Source organism: Melitaea cinxia, chromosome 15 (genome assembly GCF_905220565.1).
Source record: "Melitaea cinxia chromosome 15, ilMelCinx1.1, whole genome shotgun sequence".
NCBI lineage: Eukaryota > Metazoa > Arthropoda > Insecta > Lepidoptera > Nymphalidae > Melitaea > Melitaea cinxia.
Genome location: NC_059408.1, coordinates 13,578,669 through 13,604,904, shown reverse-complemented (window position 1 = coordinate 13,604,904; position 26,236 = coordinate 13,578,669). Strand labels below are relative to the sequence as shown.

The window sequence follows — 26,236 nt, the reverse complement described above, 5'->3', positions numbered from 1 at the left end:
TAAGACTTTGTAGCTCTAGACTCGTCTTTAGTGCAATATAGATACGCGTATGTAAAAAAGATGTAAATAAAATTATTACGACGGTACCAATCGAAGCGGATCGCTAGTATGTTTATGTAATTGTAAAGCACTATACACACGTAAACAAAACTTCCATACAAAATGGCGTATCGCCGCAAACATCCGTCTCAACGCTTCAATGACGTCACATTTATTCGTAGACATAAACGTCAATGTAAACAAAACGCAATGTAGTACAAACTAAATTTAACCAAACTTCGTTACTTTTATATATTTCTATATAGATTAACAAAAAACATACACCTTTTAAAATAACATTAACATAATATGGAGACTTAAATTTGCTACTTAAAAACATATTTTCAAGGCCGCATTTAACCCATTAAGAGCTCTGGACACTTTGGTATAATGGAACACAGGGCCATATAGACATATACCTGCAATACCGGTTATCGGACGGAGATTTGACAAAAAATAAGGAATCTTAATCGGTAGTCTTGGGCGCTTGCCCAGTGTGCCCAAAAAATGAGAGAGGAATTTCAGACGTTAATACTCCACTTTATCATAATCATTATAAATTTGTGAAATCCATTATGATACAGATGTGTGCTGATAACATACAGTGCAAAAGTTTCGGGACACCCTGTTTTTTGTTAAATACAACTACTCTCTTTCAAAAACTCTATTTCACGGACCTGACTGTTCGTATGTTTCTACATATAATGCAGATATTCTGCAGTCATCTCTAATTTTTACGACTGCCAAACATTGTATATAGAATCCATACTCTAAGAACAATTTAACCAAATCGATAAAAGTGGAAACATTAAATGGTCAATAATGTCTGATCAAAATGTATCAGTATGATTAAGAACCCTCATAGACTTTGATAAGAGCAGCCGCCTCGTTGAATCATATTCGGTTCAATTAATTTTGTTAAGTGAACATTATTGAAGACAATTATAACGTCATTGGCGCCATCAACTTTGCCATGTGGGGACCAAAAGGCGACCGTCAATCGACTCGCTCACGCAATGGTTTACATAGTTATACATTTGTAGTGCTACGCAAAAAGAGCATTTTAAGTAACCGTGACCACTCAACCTGAACTCCGCATCAATTAGGAGATTGGGTTCAACGACCAGGCGCTTTTACCAATTTAGTAAAAGAAATATTGAAAATCGATAAAGCGATGCTGAATTGTTTAACGCATGAACATTTTACGTAAGCCGAATGTATTGAATTATTCGTGTAGGACTGATAAAGAGTTTAATTTATACACAAATGTAGGCGTGAACGCGAGGAAAAATGTCAAAGAATTTTCCTCGATCTGAATTTATTATAATAAAGACGTACGCAGTCTGAGGGTGAAAGCTATCCGATGATTTAATTAATTAATAATTATAACAATCAATTAACAATTCACAAAATATTATTATATTTTTTTCGGATGGAGGAACGCATAATATAACTGATTATATTCCGCTGGTTGCAGTTACAGTTCAATATTAAAACCTAGCACATAAGCAACTAAACTACAATCTTAAACATATAAATTAACATATTACAATATAATTAACATACTATAATATATTTACAATTTGTTTTGAAACAGTATATAAACATTCCACTTTTCTGCAAAAGCATAGGTAAAAATTGTTCAAGCTTAACCGCAACGCTCTACTGCAGTTGGCGAAGAATTCACTATAAGTATGTTACCTAATTGTGTTTGCTCGCAAACTAAAAAAAAATCGACTTCAATTATATCGACAGGTAGACGACGTAGACGAAAAAATAGTCAAGTAAATACGCATTGTCAGAGATAACTCAAAAAATACTTGTCAAATATCAATCAAAATTAAATCGGACTACGAGAACATGAGAAGCACCATTTTTCGATTTAAAAAAAAAACATCGAAATCGGTTCACCCAGTAAAAAGTTATGAATTAACACACAAAAAAAAGAAAAAACAGTAGAATTGACAACCTCTTCCTTTTTTGAAGTCGATAAAAATACATACAATTGAAATGTTTTAAAAACTTATTACAAGTAAAGCATTGTATAGATTTATGTGGTATGTATACATTAATACGATTAAGTACGATATTTTTATATCTTTAACCACAGTGATAAACAATGGAACTTCTTTGGATGTAACTAAACTATCGCTGTAAACATTAAAATTTAAATTTAAATAAATTTGAACTTTAATCTTTGAGGTTTAAAGTTTTAAATTCATTATCATTTACGCGGTGCATTACGAACGTACGTTGGCAATGCGCCCACGTTCGTTCGTAGTAAAATTCAAAAACAAAATTATGAGTAGAAAAAGTATTTGTATAGCGAAAAGTACATATGTACTAGGTACTATTCGTTTTTTGAATATATATATAAGTTAGCGTAGTGTTCACAGCAACTGGATTTTGGCCACATCCACATGATAAATGTTAGAATCCATAATTATGTATGTATATAGGCCATACAAACGATTGGCATTGTTTGAGCTTTTGGGACAAACACATGATTTTTAGACCGATCATCCCCGAACATTTAAATGTATTGACAGAATTACTATAATTTTCAAAAATACTCCCGCTATAGTCCTAAATAAATTGTACATTTTCAAGAACATATACTGCCATTGAGACACATCAAAAGCCTATAAAATTAAAATCCTAGGGAAACCAAAAACAAGTTTTTGCAAAAGTCATGTTTCCTTATATGTGTCGTCAATTTCCTCATAAACAATTACTTTATAAATTATTGTTTATTATTTACTACAGACTAGCTGTGCCCTCGACTTCGTCTGCGTGGAATTTAACAAAAAAGTTCAGTTTACAGAGTTATAAAATAAATAAATTCCTAAAATAAAAGTAGTCTAAGTAACTCCTTACTATATCAGCTATCTGCCAGTGAAAGTGCCGTGAAAATCGGTCTATAGTGATTTCAGAGATTATCCGTAACAAACAGACAGACAGACGGACGAAAATTGTAAAAAATGTTATTTTGGTAGATGTATCGTGTATACATCCATATGCATTTAGTAAAAAGCGGTTATTTTAATATTACAAACAGACACTCCAATTTTACTTAATTGTATAGATGTATAGATAAGAATTTATAAACATTAGGTACTAATGATCATGTCAATATACGCTTAACCCTGTTATCTGAGAGTCTGAGTCAGTTTAATATGACACATCACAGTATACAATCATTTTAAATGCATTGGTTTTTTATAATCTCTACGTTCTAACTTTTTATCACTTCTAATTTAATACTTGAAATTATTCATTTACGTTTAGATTTCTGTTTTTAATTGGATACTTTAGAACAGTATCCTATTCTATTTTTTCAACTCAATGCTAACATTATTACTTTAGCTACAACGAGTTCTTCAAAAACACAAACTTCATAATAATAAAAAAGCCTTGAAACAGATAACAAATAAACAAAATTCAGTGGCAATAGTCAGTCTTATATATTGTTATAAAAATTCGTTTCTTCAAATAATATCAAGCTACGTTTAGTATTTTTTATAGGAAAGTGGTTGATTGTCTTTAGTTATGTATTAAGTAGCGTACCAATATGTTAAGGCACGCTATTTCCTAAGGGAAATGACGACAACCGTTGGCCCACTTTCTTTGACCATGACGTATGGTTGAGGACATCGTGAGAATATTCTAGAAACAAAATTTAATACAAGATAGTTTTTGCTAAACAAGAGTATTATGTTTATCAATCATTAATTTTCTTCAACTTCATTTGACCTTCAACAAAAAAAAAACCTATAAAAGAGGTGGATTGATGAATTCAATAAAATATAATTATTTTTTTTTTTTTTGAAAAAGCCAGTTTCGTTTAATGTTCACACTTTTTAATACTCAGACGCTATTAAGATTAATTACTAGTCATCTCATACTCGACAATGAAAGAACCATCATGAGACATACGACGACGTGCATAAATATATTCCAAAACATTTATGTCAAACAGAAGCAGGATAATGAGTTGGATTTCATTATTAATGTCATAAGGCATTTTTCCATTTCCATTTTGCTGGCATACCTTATTTTGCACAACAAAAACATTAATTATTAATTTACTTAATTAAACATTGTTTATTAATTAACTTAGCTCGATATTGGTTTATCAAAGTTATAAAATAGGTAGCGCCTTCATTCGTTTTTGGGATACCACAAATCTTTTGGTACCCCAATGTTCTGCGGTCTTTGGTTTTTTGGATATCGATCGTTTTGCGAAATATTTGATTTTATATCATTGCATTATAGTGCAGAGGATTATTGATGCTCTTGAGACTTTTTCACGATTATCTAAAAAATAAGCTAACGTCAAAAACAAAACTGGTTTTTATTATATTATTATATTTTTCATTCATTCACCATCAGCTCGAGTTCCCAATGTCCATTTTAATGTAGGCTTCGTTTAGCGTCACAATCGCATGCAAATGCTAAATATAGAATAACAGGCGAACTAACCTCGCGTTTGACCCACTTTTTACCCTACAGAATCGACCTTGAAAGGTGAAAAAAAAGTTTAGGACATTAACAGGACAGTTTAAATGCTTTATTAAAATTCTTATTGTATTGTCCTTGACGGCAAAATTATCTCAGAATGGCACAAGAACTGAAAGATTAAATTTTGTTGTTTGTCTTGTGTCTAAAGAGTCTTTCACTACATATTTCGTAATTCTTATAAAAAGTTAAATATAAAAAGTTTCTTCTACGCTAAGAGCCCCGCAAAAATTTATTACATTACAAATGTTAAGTACTGCCTATATGCCCTCTACCACTATAGACCAATGTTTAAGGTCAGACAAAAGAAGTTTCGCATACTTCAAGTTAGTTACAATATATATAATAGCTCACCAGGGACTTGAAACTGAATATAATTTAGAATATTATCATCTATAGACAAAGGTCATGATAATTATTTTAGGTTATAAATTAAAGCAGAAAAAAAATGTCAAAACTTGCGATTCAAAGATATGGTACTTGAATTGAGACCAAAGGCAAACCTGCACGATTTTTTTTTGCTTTAAAGGATTTCAAGAACACTGGCCTTGAATAGTTTTAGTCTTTATCTTAAAGTCCTAGCTCAATTACGTTTTTGATTCAAGGTTATATACATATTGAGGTTATACCCAAATATTTAAATAGAAGAAAACGCTCACAAATTCAGCTGTATAAAATAAATTTCAATATTAGATTACTTTTGAAATTAGAGTGATAGTTTCAGACACAATAAACGAACTGATATTCTTTTTCGTAACAATCAGATACGAGCAGTTCATTTAGTTCAAGTTTTAGTTCTTCTTTGATTTCTGGAATCAATTTTAATCTCTTTTTGTATTCTTTTAAACGAATTTCTACATTAATAAGTTTTAAATATATTTAAAAAGGTAAATGGCTAATTACTTTTAGCCGGCAAAATTATCACAAACATATATTGATTCCGCAATATCTAGGGACATAATTGACATAAAGATAATAACGATTGAAGTACAATTGCGACGACACAAACAAGTAAAACCTCTTTCGACTCTTCGTAATATTTTTTGTAGCTTTTTATTATGTCAAGAGGTAGTATCGGATCAGGACTTAACGTTATCTTACAAGTGCTATGACGTCACAAGTTACATATTTATTAATTCAATCTTCAAACGTAAACATAAAAATCTATAGAGTCGACATTACGAGAATTATCCAATATCCAGTCACTGCGATTTGTACATGTTAAGTTTAAGGATCTTTACAATATTAAAATCGAACATCTTCTGCATGCGTTTTTTAGAGTATTATACTAATTAACAAATTTTATTTTTATTTACAGGTATTTTAATATTAGTGAATGGTTATTATTACATTTCTTACAATTTTTAATGAAACAATTGTAAATGAATGGTTTAATAATACTTAAAATGTTATTTTTATCCGTATTCAAATATCAATCACCATTCACATATTACAAGGAGATTATATATTTTCAGTTTTATTATTCACCTCATGACGCGATCGCACGATATTAACTGAAATATAAATAAAGGTTGCCTCGTTGTTTTAGAAGCTGACGAACAAAAAACAGTAATTATGAATTTCTAATATAGGTTTTCAATTCAACATCGGCAATACAAAAAACTAAATTGTGGATTCTGGACTGTTTTATATTACGTGAATTTGGATTTATAATAAGTCTACAATACAGAATTTAAATTTAATTTCTGAGAAATTAATTACTAAATCATAATTATGTTGTACGTCTATTAAATTCTGTTATTTTTTTTTTTCACGTGACAGAAATAATTAAAACCCTTTATTCGTTTCTATGTCCCTATTTGTCACTACTTAATGCTTAACAACCTGAACTTTTATCGACACCTTCGACCTTCGACCTTTCAACCTTCAGAATTAAAAAAATAAGAAATAAAAAAAGTCAAAAATAAATACTAACTAATAAAAAAAAATATTGTTACGCATTACAATGATAGTAAACCTAGTTTACTTACCCTTGCGCTTTCATCTAGAGGCTTAGCTGGACCATCGTAATAGCAATTTAGCGATTTCTGTGTAGCGTTCGAACACACACCATACCATATACAGTGGCCTTCTGCTGACGCGACTGGAATCTGTAATGAAAAATAATTATTAGGTCATGACAACAATGAGAGGCGTTTTTTTTATTATACTATAGAGACATATTTTTTTTTTAGTTAAGTACAACTCAGTATATCGTTGTAGATGACCAACACATTACATCAAAATTAACACATTTTATATTGTAACGAGGGGAGGGCAAGACTTGGAAAATTTATTTTGGAATGTCCGTGAAGATACATTTTATCATATCATATAAATAGTACTCCTTCAGAGTATTAAAATTCCACGAAATAATTTCGCGTTCTAATGCCAGTCAATGTAGTAAAAACAAACCTGAAAACTTATATATTACAAAAATTTGCCTGATCCACCAGCGAATGAAAATAAAGGTACATGTGTATGTATATGTATATGTATATATATATGTATGTGTGTATGTATATGTGTATATATGTGTATGTATATTTACGTATTATATGTATATATTATGTATGTACACCTCCATGCCGTCTAATTCTTTAGTCATGTCCTTTTCATGCTAGAGGTTGTCTGGAAGAGATCGCTCTTTTAGCGATAAGACCGCCTTTTGTACATGTCTATATTTTCTTTTACGGTGTAAAATTTTTCTCTGATAGTGTACAATAAGGAGTATTTGTATTTGTATTGTATTTATATATAATTATATTATCATATACGAGTATGTGACCCAGCCGGGTTTATTAAGAGCCATTTCACAAAAATCGGTAACAATCCGCGAAATTGTAATATTTTGACGTCGTCAATCTCAGTGTTGGATGCAATAATGTAATTTGATATTCTTGAAATATAATAGAGCAACCTTTGTTGTAGTCCATAGTCAGATCAGAATTTTGATTTATATTATGTGTATAAAATTATTAACCTTTTCATCAGCCTCCTCCCTGGTTAAACGGTCGCAATGTATACTTTGAAGTCTTACTTTTCAATAACCTCTACGTTGAAACCATTTTAAAAAAATATCATAATATGTGGAATATAATTTTGTTGTCCACTATCATAGATTTTTATTCCATTTGTATCTCTATTAAACGATAAAAAAAAATTAAAGTTACGAATATTTTCCAAATAAGTACAATTTTAAAAGCGATATTTCTCTTAGAAAACTAAGAAATTTTAACGAACTATCTTCATCAAAGTAAACTTACATCATTAAGGAATACAAAAAAAATAATTAAAAGATGTAATTATTTTTAATACATTTTATATTAAATAATAAAAAGATAGTATATATTGCCACGCATCAAGCCCGGTAAATCAGTCGAGCGCTAGCGCTCTTAGAGGTAAGGTCCACGCCAAATTCTGCGCAGCCGTCTCTTTCGCTCACACGCGCCAAGCGCCTGTTGTTATAGCGGATAAAACGCATTTGATACTTTCATAATAAAATATAAATAAAATAAACATATTACGAAAATGACTGTAAAATAATAATATAATGATAATTTCTGTAAACAAATGTATAATTTAATTTTCTTTTCTCACACTATCAATACAAATAGGCATTTCAATCTGTTTGTCTTGTTATTTGTTAATTAATATGTTTGTCGGTGTCGATGTCATTAAATGCTTTTTTATTCATATCGTAAATATTAGATTCATTCGTAAACTGAAAAAACTAAATCAATTTAAAAAAATTGTTTCATAAAATTGTTTTTTTTTATTTTATTTTAAATTTATTGACTGTTGTTATATAACATACTTGAAATTTTTAACAAATTAATTATGTAAAAAACATTTTATACCATAGTTATAATTTTTATTATACATCAGAAAATGATCACGATGGTCTTTTGGTTGTCACACTATACGTACTAGCACAAAGATCGCGCGGCTCGTACGACTCGCGCGATGCGACCAAATTTACCTAAACTTGCAGAGCGTAAAATTGTGAAATGGCTCTTAAAAGGAAGATGCGATACAAAATCAGAATTTAAAAATAGGAATGATGGTTTTGAGTTAGTTAAAACATCACAAATCGATTAGTTTCGAATGTTTAAGAAACTAAAACTGGGTAATTTTAAATTTAAACTTCCTTTTTGATAACATGCCTCATCCTATGAAGAAGTGTTTGTACGGACACGACTCAAATACAATCTAATGTATAAAATTCTCTTGTCGCGGTGTTTGTAGTTAAACTCCTCCGAAACGGCTTTACCGATTCTCATGAAATTTTGTGTGTATATTGGGTAGATCTGAGGATTGAACAACATCTATTTTTCATCCCCCTAAATGTTAAGGGTAGTCCACCCCTAATTTTTTTTTTCAATTTTTAGATAAATTATTTATTTTTAATTTGATTATAATTTGGCGTTGAAAAATACATACAACCCTAAATTTTCACCCTTCTACCACCAACCCCTATTTTTATATAGCGTTTAGCGACAAGACAACGTTTGCCGAGTCAGCTAGTAATGATAATATTGTAAATTTCCAAGACTTCAAAATATTGTTCATAATCGTCTAGTACGAAAAAATAACAAAAATTCCACAATTATTCTTTTATTAAATCTTGACTTTAAGTATGATAAAGTAATAAAGTCTACGGGTACTAGAGTGGCCACTTAGTGACCCTTTTACGTCGTTTTAATGTACTAACTGCACCTCGCAGTTTTAGCTTTATATTACGTGACTTTAATCCCGTGGAAATTTCAGGAGAAAAGAAAACCCATGCCCATCTGTTATTTTAGATCTTAAGCCATCTACACACTAAGTTTCAATACAATTTGCTCAACAGTTTTAGCATTAAAAGAAAATAGAATCGATTCTAATCGGAATAATGAATAAACGTCCATCTTAATACTTTCGCATTTATAATAATCCAGTATTACTTTATTTAGAAAAGATGACAACAACGTACATTTTTATCACATCAGCCTTTCGCAGTCCACTACTGGACTTAGGCCTCCAAAAGTTCACGCCAAAAATGGCGTGAACTCATGTGTTTTGCCCATAGTCACCACGCTGGGCTGACGGGTTGGTGACCGCAGGGCTGGCTTTGTCGCACCGAAAACGCTGCTGACCGTCTTCGACCTGTGTATTTCAAAGCCAGCAGTTGAATGGTTATCCCGCCATCGGTCGGCTTTTTAGTTCCGAGGTAGTAGTGGAACTGTGTTATCCCTTAGTCGCCTCTTACGACACCCACGGGAAGAGAGGGGGTGGCTATATTCTTTAATGCCGTGAACACACAGCATAAATTTTTATAACATTAACAAAATTAATAAAACATAATTTTACAAACATGTTGCCGCCGCAACTAATAAAACAATCTGTAATGTGATCATCATCGTTATATTCCAAACGTTTAAAAGTTAGTTTTGTAACAATTACACGTGTTTATTAATTCAATCAATCGAGTTTCATTTCCAAATAGTTAAGCATTTTTTTACTATATATTTCTTTATCTATTTTTTTCTATCATACATGCACGTGTAGAATTCTATGCTGATGTCATTTTATTTATAACAATTTTTAGCAATTCATCTGTATAGTGTACTAATAAATCATTACATTTAATATTTTCTATATATGTTATAGGTTTTTAAATTATATATTTACAATTCACTTAAATAAATAAATAATATAAATAAATATCATATAATATACACACACGGTCGTCTGTTCCTATGGTAAGCAACTTAATGCTTGTGTTACAGGTAACAGCCCACTGCTGTAACTATATATTTTTTATAAATATACATAGAAATAAATACATCTATAAATATATAAATACAAATATTACACCCAGGCTCAGGCGGGAATCGAACCCGCAACCCGCGGCACAGAAAGCAGGGCCACTACAAACTGCGCCAACGGGCTAGTCAAATTGATGTTCTGCTGTAAGTGATACATTATGTAGTCCACGCGTTGGAATCCTATTTTCAAAAGTTCTTAAATCAGGTCTGACCCTCATTTGAAATTTATTAATATTATCAACGTCAATGTAACGGACCCGCATGTTTTTTAATTTCCGCTGCTCTCCCTGCTTTCTGTTCCGCGGGTTGCGCCACTACAAACTGCGCCAACGGGCTAGTCAAAGAAATTTATTACTATACATATAGCTTATAGCTGTGTTAATTTGACAAAAACATTTCGACAGTGTCTTGTTTAACATAAGTGTTTATTCAATATTTTAAGACTTCTTGTAAACAAACTAAAATTACGGTTCATTCCAATATACCACTTTCTAAATTAAACTAAATTTTCAAATATTAACTTAGCCTCATTATTATTTATTTTACGTACTCAATACAGTAGTAGCGAACTGTTTTTTTTATTTCGTTTTTTTTTACTAGCGACCCGCCCCGGCCTTGCACGGGTGCAATGCTGATACTAAATATACTATAGTGTCTTTATTTATTGTGTGAAGCTAGCTTATGACATGGTTATTGACATAATAACAACAACATTCAAATATGCGTCGTTAGATTACACGTTGTTACAGAATGCGTTGAAGAAATAAAGGTTCACTGCTCGTTCCCAGTAGACGATAGCATGATAATATGTAGCCTATATGTTGACCCGACTTCTTAATAATATTCGTGCCAAATTTGAAGTAAATCCATGCGGTACTTTTTGAGTTTATCCCGGACATACATACAGACAAACAGACAAAAATTCTAAAAACTAGATTTTTGGCTTCGGTATCGATTGGAGATCACACCCCAAGTATTCTTTAAAATAAAATATTCAATGTACAGTTTTGACTTTCATACCATTTTATTATATGTAATAAAATATAGATAAAGTTTTGACTTTCCTACCATTTTATTATATGTATAGATTATAAGTCACGAACAGCGTTAGTACCTCGACCTTACAGAAGAACACGGCTAAATAATACCGATTTCAAGCAGTATTGTGTTATGTAGGTGTGGTTAGTAGGATCACCAGAGCTACCGAGGGGGAAGGCGAATGAGAGAATGGTCGGCACGCTTGCGATGCTTCTGGTGTTGCAGGCGTCTATAAGTTAATGAAGCGATAATTGCTTATCATCAGGTGAGCCATACGCTTGTTATTACAACAATTTTGACAATATCAGTAACGTATTTTTACAGTTTTCATTTCTGTTTCTTTTTTAGATTCTACCATCAATCAGTATAAAGATAAAAAAGATCCTTTTATTAAGAGTAGATTGTAAAAAAAAACTAACACCACAAAAAATCATAATATAAATATTTTCCTTATAAAATTATAACATTCAATTCTGTATTATCGACGTAATATTGCACGTTTAGGAACACTCCGAACCTAAACACGTTTATACAACAAAAAAAAAACACTCAACGTCAAAGACTAGTTTTTTGTTTCAAGAAAATAAAAAAGATACACAAAAACATTTAACAAAGAAAAATAAACACATGTTTGATATCAAATTATATCTGATAAGGTTGTTACAAAATAAAGATATTAAAACAGCACAGGATTGTTGAACTTTATGTCTGTACAGTTGATAACGATAAAAATACAAATAGTCGTCTTTGACTTGCACAATATCCAGTGAACAAATATTACAACCTTCAATAAAGCTAACTTTACTGAATCTTGTACGAATGTACCGAGACAAAACGAACAATTTAAGATAGAAAATTCAATCATTAACGAGTTTATCTTATCTTTGCGGTTTTCCCTACGAAAGTGATGGATAGTTTTTGTAAAATACAAAGAAATTATGAAATATTAGATTGTTCTTACGGAAATACCTAAATTGAATTAGGTACACCATTCATCAATTCGGTTGATTTTAGGTACTGCTTGTACTGCTTGTACTGCTCAACTACAATACGTTTTTATACCGGTGTCTTCATAGATAATGCACGTCAAAAAATAATGACATACATCAATAAAGACAAAAACCTACAACGAGTTGGAAACGTTTCACGTTAGGTGTTCCAAATGACTTTGAAAACGAGACAATTCAATATTCTTAAATTGATATTCAGACGAATGATGCAAACAATATAGCGGATGGATGTACAAATGGTTTCAATGAATATCACTCAAAATCGAACACAAATGGGGCATTTGATTTAAAAAAACATGCGGGTCCGTTACATTGACGTTGACAATATTAATAGATTTTAAATGAGGGTCAGACCTGATTTAAAAACTTTTGAAAATAGGATTCCAACGCGTGGACTATATAATGTATCACTTAGAGCAGAACATCAATTTGACTAGCCCGTTGGCACAGTTTGTAGTGGCCCCGCTTTCTGTGCCGAGGATTGCGGGATCAATTCCCGCCTGAGTCTGGGTGTAATATTTGTATTTATAGATGTATTATTTCTATGTATATTTATAACAAAAAATATATAGTTATAACAGTCGGCTGTTATAACACAAGCATTAAGTTGCTTACCATAGGAACAGACGAACGTGTGTGTGTGTTATAAGATATTTATTTATTTATTTATAATCTTTTTGACGGTATTGAAATAAAGAGCGAAATTAAAGGAAAAAATTCAAAACACTAAAGGAAGAGAAAAAGAAATATAAATGTTCGTCTAAACTAGAGCAGGATGAGAGCAGAGATCAGATCATTTTAGTTGGAAATTTCAAAATTTTCCAACGGTATGAATATTTTTTTTTGCGGCAGTGACCTCAAAATGATCTTCAATAATTCATGGTCTCCCAGAACTTCCTGCATCAATATACTCTTGATACAATAAACAAACGATAAAAGCAGAATAAAACATCGAGATAGCGCAAACACAGAATTGATTTTTTATATTAACATATATTTAAATTAATGAGTGTAACTGTAACTACCCAGCTATTTCTGTTGACCTATTTGCCTCCCCTAAGCTAAGTCAATGCTTAAAACAAATACACTACGAGTATATATAATTTTTTCAGCAGTTATCTAATGCCAGTTTGATTATACTTATCAAGGTTCTTAAATTATTCAAACGGTCTACACATTTCGTTGTCTAATTTAACTGAATCCATTATTTTATCAAGGAAATACTAACATTTTTATTAATTCTGTGTCATGAAAAAAATTAAGAGAAACTAAACATGTTTCATAGTAATTTGTTAAAGGGCTGTGTATACGTACAATATATCTCAGGTTCACCTTTGACATTTTATATACGAAACAGGCTAGCGGTCTAACCTACAAATGCTTTTCATCCACTAGCCTTTTTTTCTTATGTTTTGCGTTTTAATCGTTTTTTTAGTATTTATTATCTCCTCGTATTTGAATTACTAGTCAAGTTTACATCTAATTATTTATTCGAATCCGCCCCAAAACCTACTATTTCCATCGTTTTGTGCTCTTACTCAAAACTAAATATTAAAAAAAATTTACTCAAAACTAAATATTAAAAAAAAAAAAACATAATTTACTCAAAGACTAAATAGTTTAGTCAATTTAAAGGTTGCTTATCATAGGTATATTAGCTGCCGAAATCGATATGCTACTATGTAAAACGAACGCTATGAGTTGACTTTACACAAGGTTAAATAAATTTAAAATAGAGATTTTCATTGATTTATTACTCGTTACTCTATCGCCACAATGTACTACAAATTTAATTACTACATTTTATAAACCTCAAGTGAAAAAACGAGACAGAGAATCAATTTCACTGCAGGCTGTTAGCGAAGCCTAACAACCTAATATCGATCAGAGTGCGATTTGTGAGTAAACATGTCTGGCTTTGAACGCTAGTAGCCTTGAATGCTATATAATTAACTATAACTCGTAAAACTGACGATTTTGGAAAATTTTAAGTATTTATTGTACATTCAGTTTCATAGCACATACGTATCTATGAATGTATCAAATTCCAAAGCCTTTTAACCTTTTGACCGCCACACCTCAAATCCATTCCCGTGCCCTGTACGCCAAGGCATAAAATAAACTAAAATACCTACGAAAAAAATAGTGCTGCCAAGAGTCGTTATCGAGTACCACACAGTGGCTTGTTTTTGTTGGTTTTTATGCAATAAATGACTACTTATATAATCTAGGAAGGTTTATTTTTCGATATTTTTATTGTGTTATCTTGCACTTGTTATATATACTTACAATAACATAAATAAAAAACAAACATTACAAAAATAATCGTAGTAAAGCACAACACTATTTTCTATCGCCATGACGTCATTGTCACGACTGGACGACTACGGCGCAGCTGACCTACAGTTTTAAAACTCCCTAAGAGATGTGCTGTGTCGCACGCAAGGAAGCCGCACGCTTTATATCGATTTCGAATCGAATCGATATATACATGAAAAGTAATTTTAAAAAAATTAACCAAATTCAAATGTGTAATTTTTTAACCGAGTTCAAAAAAGGAGGAGGTTACTCAATTCGACCGTATATATATTATTTTTTTTAATGTATGTTTGGCGATAACTTCGTCGTTTATGAACCAATTTTGATAATTATTTTTTGGTTGAAAGGTGTAGTACCATGATAAGGAAACCAGGATCTGATGATGGGATCCCAGAGAAATCGAGGGAAAGTCGAAAATCCGCATAACTTTTTACTGGGTTGATGATTTTTAATTAAATCAAAAGCCGATGTTTATCATGTAGTCACATTTAAATTTCATCGAGATCTGATTACAACTTTGTGAGTAATCTTTGATAATCCGTATTTACTTGACTATTTTTTCGTCTACCTACGTTGTATTACTTGTCATTATAATTGAAGTTGGTCTTTTTCGTTTGCCTACAAAAAATTATTATTTTATTAGATAATTAATTACTAAAAAAGGAGTAATAAAAGTTTAATATTTAAAAAAATCTACCTACACAACACTAAAAGGAAATTAATATAATCGGTGCGGTCTGTGCCAGCCTTAGTTAAAAGAAATATTTAGGTTAAATATTTTTTTTTTTTTTTTCGCTTAGGTAGCAAATAGTACTAAAACAGTACTGAGTAATACGCCTGCCATTTGATTTCACGACACCAAAGCCATGGGTCTCAGAAGAAAAGCTTTTATGAGAGTGGTGGTTAAAGATAATATTGATGCTGCCAGATGATTTTGAGAATGAGAAAGAAAATCGTAATTTTGATCTTAACCTTAGATAAAAAAATGAAAAATAAAATAATATAAAACAAGTTTATTTGTAATTGTAAATTAAAAAAAAATCGCCTTCCAAAATGCGACGATGTTCTAAGGTATCGCTCATGTTGCACTGCACTAGTTTTCTCTCTATTCGCTTATGACGTCACCAGGCTGTCGTCTATACTTGACAACGGCGTGTAGAGCACGGATTAATGACTAAACGCTAGGGATGCGCCCAATTTGAGATATCAGATTTATTATGACGATTTGATTGATTTTAGATGATTTGATTTTTTTATTTATTTGCTATTTATGTGTTAGCTGATAGTTTTACGTTTTTTACATTTTGATTTATTCAAATATCAAATTATTTATAGAAAATATAACACGTTTGAGTTCAATTTTGAATAGCTTAAAAAACATCTATACCATTTTGACTAGCCCGTTGGCGCAGCTTGTAGTGACCCTGCTTTCTGCTCCGGGTATTGTGGGTTCGATTCCCACCCCGAGTCTGGGTGTAATATATATTTATTTATATATGTATTATTTATATGTAAGTTTATCAAAAAAAAATGTAGTTTTACCAGTCGGCTGTTATCTATAACAAAAGCATTAAGTTGCTTACTTTAGGAACAGATGACGGTGTGTGTATATTATAAATATTTATTTATTTCTTATTTATTTATACCTCTTGCGTCACATCCCTAGCAGTCAACTATAGACGACTTCGGCGTTCTGGACATAGCATTTACGTGGAATAAGAATGCATGTTTTTGTTTCAATGTTTCTCAGTACGTATAGCTCTAAAAGACTTGTTTTTTATACTCGAATGTTGCAGGGATATTCTATTTTCAGAAATGTTGAATTAAATTACTCGAAATATTTTTTTAATAATTTTATTTAATATTTTTGTGGTCCGTGTTTTTTGTCACCTATAGACGTCGCTGGCGCACAGGACTCGCGAGCCCTTGTCAAGTATAGGTGACTATGGCGGTCAAAAGGTTAATAATATAACTTATTTATTTAAAAGAAGTATGTTTTAATATCAAAATCATTTTTGAGAAAATGCTCCCAATTATCACAATAGACGCCACACTTCTAAAGTGGACATGTAATACGCCCAAAGCTTTTGTTCGTTAACGAACAAAATTTATAGAAACTTTGAACACAACCCTTTGTTTTCTAAAAACGTTGAAACAATAACAAAGTCCATTTCTAGAACATGTATCAATTATTATAGAACAGATAAATGTAATTACACACATCTTCCGTAAATTAAATGAGTGTTGCTTAGATAACGTAATTATATCAAGGAAGCAATTGTTCCGTGTCCGATATACATATTGATCGAATCTAATTTTAAGAAGTTAATAAATAAAACGTACTAAGTTTTGTTTACTTTGATTGAATCTTAACATTGTGTTACTTATCTTATAATTTTTTGTGATTATCATTTACTAGCTGTGCCCGTGGTTCCACCCGCGTTAAATTGAGGAAAAAAAGACTAAAATATTATATACCCTTCTTCGCTAAGTGGACTATCCAACACAAATTTTTTTTTTCAATACGAACCAGTACCTTGTCCCAAGATTAGCGTGTTTAAACAAACACTTTATAACAGATTTATAATATTATTATAGTAAAAAAAAAAATATGTTCCATAAATAGAAGACCCAGCAGATAAGAATGTTGTCTCAGTCTTATATGACCAACGGGATATACAAAATTTAAGGGCACATCACACTTAGGTGATAATTGGATGTTCTAAATATACTAATGAAAAGCTTAAGACAAATCTGATATACTAAAATGACTTACGACTAAAATTTTGATGAATTATATCCGTAACGTGGGTATTAATCTAGAGATAAAAAATTAATAAAAATTTATGTTCAAGGTAGACGTAAAGCGCAACTTATATATTTAATTATACCTATATAAATATTTTGGCTTCATAAAATATCTAAATTGTAAATCCTAATACACCCAAGAGCGTGTCTCACTTCGCTGTAATCAATGCCTAAGGTCACAGACGAATGATATCTGAGTACACGAAAGAAAACTATCAATTTACATTTCCCAGACATCCTCGTAATGTTCAAAGCATATAAACTCAATTTATCATTTCATATAAGGCTTCTTATTATTTTTTCTTCTTATCATTAAGTATTACCCTACTTCTACAAAATTTGTCCAAAACGGTCTTATGAACAGAACACAAAGCAGTAACTGCAAAGTGAAATGTATAAATCGATCCTGGTACCGTATATTTTTTTAATGTAATTTATATTTGTTAAAGTTGTTACGTTTAGTTGTAAAGGAATATAGTCCATGACCCTGATTTATTTTTAGCTATAATTTTGATCTAACAGAAGTAGAGGATCCAAATAGAACCTTTGTAAGATTTACCAAGGAAAAGAATTGTTACAGTACATGCACAATTTCAAACTCTATTGCTAAAACAAAATAATTTTGAAAAGAAATAAAAGAAAGCAACATCTTTTCTCCTATTCATTTTCAAAACCTTGAAACGGACTGTATAATCTGAATTGTATGATAAAATAATTTAAGTTGAAGACAATGATTTCATCAAAGCAAAATTGTAATAAAAAAAATAAAAACCAGACAAGAACTCTCGAGTGCTAAGCGAACTCAGGATGGGGGTCAAGTAAAAGCATCGAACTTCCTCTTATCTCTAGAAACGACTATATACAACGTTAACTGGGACGCATTTGTTCTAAATTTACTGATACATCATATCTTTGATAAACTCTTAACTTTTCACAATATTTCGCTAACGTAATTATAACTTTTTATCTAAAAAATAATTTAACACATTTTTTTTGATCTTACAAACCTAGACTTACAAATAAAAACATTTACTAAAACTAAAAAAACGCAACAACCTTATCCAATATTCCACTGCCGTGTACCAGGCGTATTTCCCGTCATGGAGCATATATAACTTGCTACTCCACTCCACGGCTGATTGACATATTAAAAATTATATCTTAACTATCCTTTTCCCTATAAACGTAATCGCTATTATTCTATCGTGTAGCAATACTGCGCCACTATATCCTCATCAAGAATAATATATAAAATCAAAATAAAATCGTTCGTACATTACCGAGAAACTCACACCAACATAATCAAACCATTGCATCCATAACACAAATAAAATAGGTAATATCGAATATTGATTTACTTAACACCAACAAGATAGTCACTGAAAATAGACAGTTATAATCATATAGGTGTTACACTCATTCTATTAAATTAAGCACGTATACATAAAGATTATAATAACAAACAATATACATTTAAAAGCAATTCCAAAATAAATTTAGTCTCAATCAATCCTTTTCAATGTTTTTACCGCACTTTGATTTGTAATACGAATTAAAACTCATCATCAGCCTATGAATTGGTGAACGGCGTCCCCGACTAGTACGCGTAAATTTTTGGATTATGGAGTAAATGACAATGGTTTTGCTGCCCTTGAAGGGACATCACATCAGCCTATCGCAATCCACTACTGGACATAGGCCTCGAGGACAAGTTCGAGCCAAAAATGGCGTGAACTCATGTGGTTTGCCCATAGTCACCACGCTGGGCTCAAAGCAAGCCCTGCGGTCACCAACCCAGGCGGGTTGGTGGCCGCAGGGCTGGCTTTGTCGCATCGAAGAATCTACTGCCCGTCCTCGGCCTGTGTATTTCAAAGCCAGCAGTTGGATGGTTATCCCGCCATCGGTCGGCTTTATAAGTTCCAAGGTGATAGTGGAACTGTATTATCTCTTAGTCACCTCTTACGAATCCCACGGGAAGAGAGGGGGTGGCTATATGTTTTAATGCCGTAGCCACACAGCATGACACCATTCACCAATTTGTGCAGAAACACAAAATCGTGGAGACGTCTTCGATTCACAAGTAGTGGACATTTGGGATGCTTTAGTCTTTCTTCGTAGCTATTGAGCGACCTAGGTATATTATGATAAAAGGAGAGATGCTGTAGGAATCTTTTCTGTACCGTTTCGATTCTTTTACAGTAGATATCGTTGTAAGAATTCCACACGATACTACCATACTCCAAGTTACTAGCAGAATTAAGGACCATGTCGTTGTTTTGGCACCATAATACCAATTTGTTTAAGTAGCCCTACAAACGTATAGCATCAGCATTGAAATATGTAGTGAATAAATAGCAATTTGAATTGGTGAAACAGCTACTCATATCGCTAATGAATATGTTTAATAATAAAGATCCTAAATATTATTATATTAACCACGTAAATATAATACACAAACTACAATTAATGTTGCAAAAGATGTATAAATAAATAATATAACCGTAAGCAACAAAGAAGCGACCATTTTAAACCAAAGCATATTTATTATGAAACTAGGCACACTCAAATCCACGTGCGTAATATCATCAACTTGCCAACATAGGTTGTTGCGTGCTTCTAAAACATTAGTAACATGTATTGATATATCGAATTTCTGTCTATAATTACACTGTCCAAAACAACTTCTAATAAATATAGAGTATTTTTTTGGACAGTGTGTAGTTTTGTATTTATTAATTTATTTATTATAGTGTTATTAATAAGCATGAAGAAAAAAGTCTTTGAGCAATGCGTCCTGACGAAGAGATTGGTCCACAAGTTATAATCGCTCAACGTGCAATGAAACGAGCTATGCTTGGGGTTTCTCTCAAAGATAGGATTAGAAATAAGACTATCCGTGAGAGAACGATAGTTACCGACATAACCCAAAGAATTAGCAAGTTGACGTGGCAGTGGGCTAGTGACCTGTGTCGCAGGACCGATGGCTGTTAGACCAGACGTGTCCTGGATTGGTGACCCCGTGTTAGCAAACGCAATGTTCCCACATCCAATCCATCCCATCCCACTCTATGTAAGATTGCCGGTGTAGGCTGGATAAGGATTGCGAAAATCGGGATGTCTGGCGGGAACTCGGGGAAACCTACGTCCAACAGTGGACAGCAATAGGCTGAACGGACTGATTATCATATTTTCATTAATATATTTATTTAAAAGTCGCCCGGGGCACAATAACTTTTTAGAAAACCCATTCGAAAACTATAATTTTGCAGACCATTTGGGACCCCTTTGTAAGTAGCACCCGGGGCATGATGCCCTTCCCCATCACTACGCCACTGTACATGAGTTCGTTCAAATACATTGTCTAAAGGAATAATAGGAATAAACTTATCTATTTTCACCAAACTTTCTCACACACTCGCTTCACTCTAGCCTGTATAAATATTATAATATATAGCCTATTATTTTCATATATATGTAATTCGAATTAGTAGTTAATCATGGTGAATTTTCGAATTAGTGATCGAATTAAATTTCACATTACCTACCAAGTAATAAGCGACCCACTGTCATCTGAATAAAGCATATTTTCGTGTTTGAACTTCCCCAAGTTGTATGTGTAGGGTGCAAATCAGGTCTTTCCAGTTGTGGAATGAATCATTTTATAGTCGGACACCATTGATATATATATATATATATATATATATATATATATATATATATATATATATATATATATATATATATATATATATAAACCACGTAGAAAGAAATAAAAGAAAATACACAACACCTCCATAATTCTAAGTTATTATCCATATTTAAATAGTAAAAAAAAGATACAAGATACAGATAAGAGTATGATAAACTCACAACACACAATCGCATGCAAAGCATATACAATACAAGAACTTATAGTAGTAGACACGTCATTCAAATACGTGATCAACAAACAACATTGGTTACTTTTCCAGTTACTATGAATAGTTTACATACAGAAAGGATACAATGACACAGTTATGGACGTTTCTTGAACGCTCACCATCGAATATGTAGATTTCCTCTACTTTATCATCCTAGACAACTCCGAGCCCCATGTTGAAGAGTGATAAGGATAACAAACCTAATGAGGTGCTACCTATTCTTATTAACACTGTTCTCATGAGGAAGGAAAAAGGTTTCACCGAACAACATTTGTTGTGAGTAATAATGTATACATATACATAATCTGGCCATAAATACTGTTACAATTAAATATAAACAAAATATTACATTTGAATTTGGAACCTGTCATTTTTATTTCATTATTCATTGTGTTTTTACATTTTCACGCCAATACGTTGTAAAATATTTTGTGATATTAAGAGGGAGTTGGGTCACAAATAGAAACGAATCGCTGTGATTGTATTACACAAAGTAGGTATGGAGCCAAATACAATTTTTAAAACTCTCCATACGCTTGGTGTTAGTCAAATGTTTGCGTACCGCGCTACTGATAGGTACAATGAAAACTATTTCTTTTTGTGACAGAAAAAGATCTGGTCGTCCACATAGTGTTCGTAAGAAAAAGGCAATCAAAGCAGTAAGGGAAAGAATTCGAAGAAATCCTGTCCGAACGCAAAAGATTTTATCTCAGATGAAGATAGCACCTAGACCTATGTCGCGTATTTTAAAAGATGATAATTAGGACTTGCAGCCTATAAGAGACGCGCTGGTCATTTCTTAACTGATAATTTAAAAAAGAATAGGGTGGTAAAATCAACTATCATCTCATATCATACAGAACTAGAAAAGCAATGCAAGATTAAAGAATTGAAAGATGAATTGAAAACTCTAGAATATAACAGAGAGCTTCAGCATGTAACATCTCACTGCTGGGCATAGGCCTTTTTCCCCGTATAGGAGAAGGATTAGAGAATATAACATAGTCTGATCTGTCCCAGATTAATTACGCCAGACAAAATATTATAATTTTGGTATAATAATAGCTAGTACATCAATTTAAACTTAAAAGATCAAAATAAAATATTTGAGTTGTACTTCACATCTATCAATTCAGCAAATAAAATTTTTTATCTTGAAGATAAGACGTAAAGCTTCATTTGAACAGTCTTGGGTAGTATATGGGCTACACTATCTGTGAAATACTATCTATTACTAGCACTGATGCGATGAAATATAACGAAGAAAATGCCAACTCTGAGAATGCCCAACTCACGTTACCAGTCTGTTGTACGATAAGACTTATTGTCTTGAAATGACAAAGATGTGAGTCACATCATTATTTTCCCTAAGCTTGAATAGCATACAAGGTAATTAGACGAAAGTCTAACATTTTGCACCGGACTATGCTTCATACATGACAAATTAATAAGATTCCAATTAGTTCGGCACTTTGTCAACATTTCCAAAAGGGATTCGTAGTTAACTTGGCTATGAGACAACAATTACCATATATCATACACCTACGAGTATCGAGCATTGAAAACGTAAACAAATACTAATTTTGGTTATTTGTAAACACAATTCTTCAAAGTGCTAATTCAAAAGAGCATTTTAAACCTACTTGAATTTTGAATTTTGATTTTCTTATTTATAGTAGGTACCTACTTTTTATGTAGCAATGTAATTTTAATTTGCTTTAATATTTTCCTCATCCATCTATCTATTCTTTTTCGCGTGGCAAAAATATGACTTGTTTTAAATAGTTTCTTTAAAACAAATGAAATCGTAAAATATGTGTGTGATTTTATTATTATATTATAATTCGTGTAGTTATTTGTGCGAAAATCAATAACAAAATATGGTTAACCGGATTTGTGAAAGTGAAAGTCTTTTATAAGGCAGCTAAATAATGAATGGGATTGAAATGAAATGAAAACATTTATTTGGCCATAAGGTGATAAACACACTTAATAATTGTGTTTGCTCGCAAACGAAAAAAAACCGACTTCAATTACATCGACAGTATAAAGTTATTGTGGATTTTCGAGAGTTTCCCTCGATTTCTCTGGGATCCCATCATCAGATCCTAGTTTCCTTATCACGATACCAAACTAGGGATATCTTCTTTCCAACAAAAAAAGAATTATCAAAATCGGTACATCCAGTAGAAAGTTATACGGTATAATACAACGTAGGTCGACGAAAAAAGCGTCAAGTAAAAACGCATTATTAGATATAACTCGAAAAGTACTTGTTATATCTCAAATAAATTTAAATGGGACCAAATGACACACCACCTTTCGATTAAAAGAAAATTTGTCGAAATCGCTCCACCCAGTCAAAAGTTCTGAAGTAACATACATAAAAATAAAATAAAAATTACAGTCGAATCGAGAACCTCCTCCTTTTTTGGAAATCGGTTAAAAACGCATTAATTTTCATTTTTTATCACAATCTATAAATACTCTCATAAATAATTAAAGATGCCCATAGTAATCCTAAACATATCAATAAACATCAAAAGATGATTAGTAAATATTCTAATAAAGCGGAAAGAAAATGTGAAAGAATGTCGTCGTTTTTTACTTACTGTTTTATAAAATTGTTACAAAATGTACAAAGAATAGTTAAACGACCCTCCTATAAAGGATATATTTCCTGAGCCGGCATTTAGGAAATTGTTAATTTGTGGTCGTTCCTAAGTGTTACATCATTTGAGGCATGTCGATCACTACGACTAACAAATAAATGCCGATTCCCATACTGAATCTTGGAAACCAAGGTATGGGTATAATGTATGTGTAGTATTATCGTAAAATTAGTAATAGTAATAATCAATAAATTTTTAAACAATATAAAACTACATATGTTCGTAAGTACTCAGCGATTTTAGTTCGTATTTAAATATATAGTATATATTTAATATATTATATATATAGTTATATATTATATACACAGATGTATATATTTTTTCTTAGCGCTATACTTTTTTCTTTTAGAGTTAATGATCGCGTCGACATACAGCGCAGTTCCACTAAATTTGTTCATTTCTAATATATAGTTGTAAAGAATAACATTTTAACATTTCGCAGAAATCTAAACGTGTTTATGTTAGAGATTTCGCCAAAGAAGATATGTTCGCGTATTAGCCCAACAAAACTAAAAAAAATCTACATTTTTTATCTACATTGATATAATAAACGGAACGGTTTATTCGCGCTGTTTTAGAAACTCATCAAACGAAAAATCTGATTACAAAATCTCTTTGCGGTTGAAAGCCCCATAAAACATCAAAAACGTACGATAAAATATAAACACACCTAAAACTGTAAACCTCTTGAACGATATTTAAAGAATACAAAGTTTTAGTTATTAACAAATTATTTAAACAAAATCTTTATTTTAATTTATTTTATATATTTTATTTAAACAAGTGTTATTTCAAATCCGAGTGGTTACACAGGCAGCACTTGAGATTGTGACTTATTTTTTTCCAAGAAATTAATAATATAATTTGATATACAAAACGAAGTAAACAAGTATTAAAACACGACATACTTATTTTATTTTAAATAACCCGATAATGATTATATTTTTTTATGCCGATATTAGTCAAGAGGCTAAAGCAGAGTTGAATAATAAACTTTTTGAACTAATTATGTTTTTTCTAAATAATTAGAGATTAAAAAGTATAATCATGACTACATGTAAACATTAATATAATAAATTTAATCATAAAAATACGGACCCGTTGCATGAAAATCATGTACCTATCTAGTGTTCGATAACATACAACATATACAGAAACGTTCAAATCACCTCACATAAACAATGAAAAGCAAATCACAATTACCACCATAATTTTTTTTATCACAAGCAGTGACAAGTCAGTGACAATATACAAGAATGCCTACAACAACGAGTGTCATAAGGTAAGCGCGTTACCAATCAAACCACCGACCCTTTCCAAGAGCTATGGTTACCTTACACACCACAGGAGGACAAGACTTCTTGAGAGTGTTTATTATTTGGCCTTAAAATTCCACACATGAGAAAAGCATCTAATTTTTGGAATTTTTAAGGACAATTAATTTTAAATAGTCGTTGTCATTAAACTTTGAATCGATTCGTCGATTAAATATAGACCTTCCAAATGTTTATTGAACTCACGAGAACGTTGACATTCAATTCATTATTATATTTGCCGACACAACAATATCGGCGGACAAGCGTTCGACGTCAAAGAGAACAAAGAGTTATCTTTAAGTAGAATACGTCTGTTACTGACGGGAAAATCATCGATTCATTGATAATACAGTATAAACAAACACTCGAATACTGTTGTTATCCATGATGGCTCAGTTGTCAACAATTTGACTTTGTATGTCGAATAAACAGTTCTACACTATATACCTATTATCACATATATTAGAAAGCGCTAATCACTCTGTTTCGTTCTGGTTGCAAGAACCACTCTGGTTCGAATTGAGGAATTCTTTTAGCGTTGGAAAGCCTTTTTATCGTGAAAGGCTAAAAGCTATAGGTAATAAAGTTACATAAATTTATGCTATATTTAATATGGGTGGAACATTAATTAAAATTGTTGCAAAAACGAGTAAAATTGAATTTTGATAACATAACATATCGGATTATTTATTTGAAATTTTCCATGCGAGTAATGTCGCAAGCTACATCTAGCATATTACATAACAAATTCTCTGGATCCAATAAGGATAGGAAACAAAAACTACA

General features: G+C 31.6%; 1 protein-coding gene across 1 annotated transcript in view; it reads right to left on the bottom strand.

Annotated features, from left to right (window-relative positions):
- The window catches only part of LOC123660338 (NPC intracellular cholesterol transporter 1), a 91,982-nt gene that overhangs the window by 57,239 nt on the left and 8,507 nt on the right, over window positions 1-26,236 (bottom strand). The window contains exon 2 of the mRNA XM_045595437.1: window positions 6,549-6,668. Coding sequence (XP_045451393.1) covers window positions 6,549-6,668 — 120 coding nt within the window. The remainder of the gene's footprint in view (window positions 1-6,548; window positions 6,669-26,236) is intronic.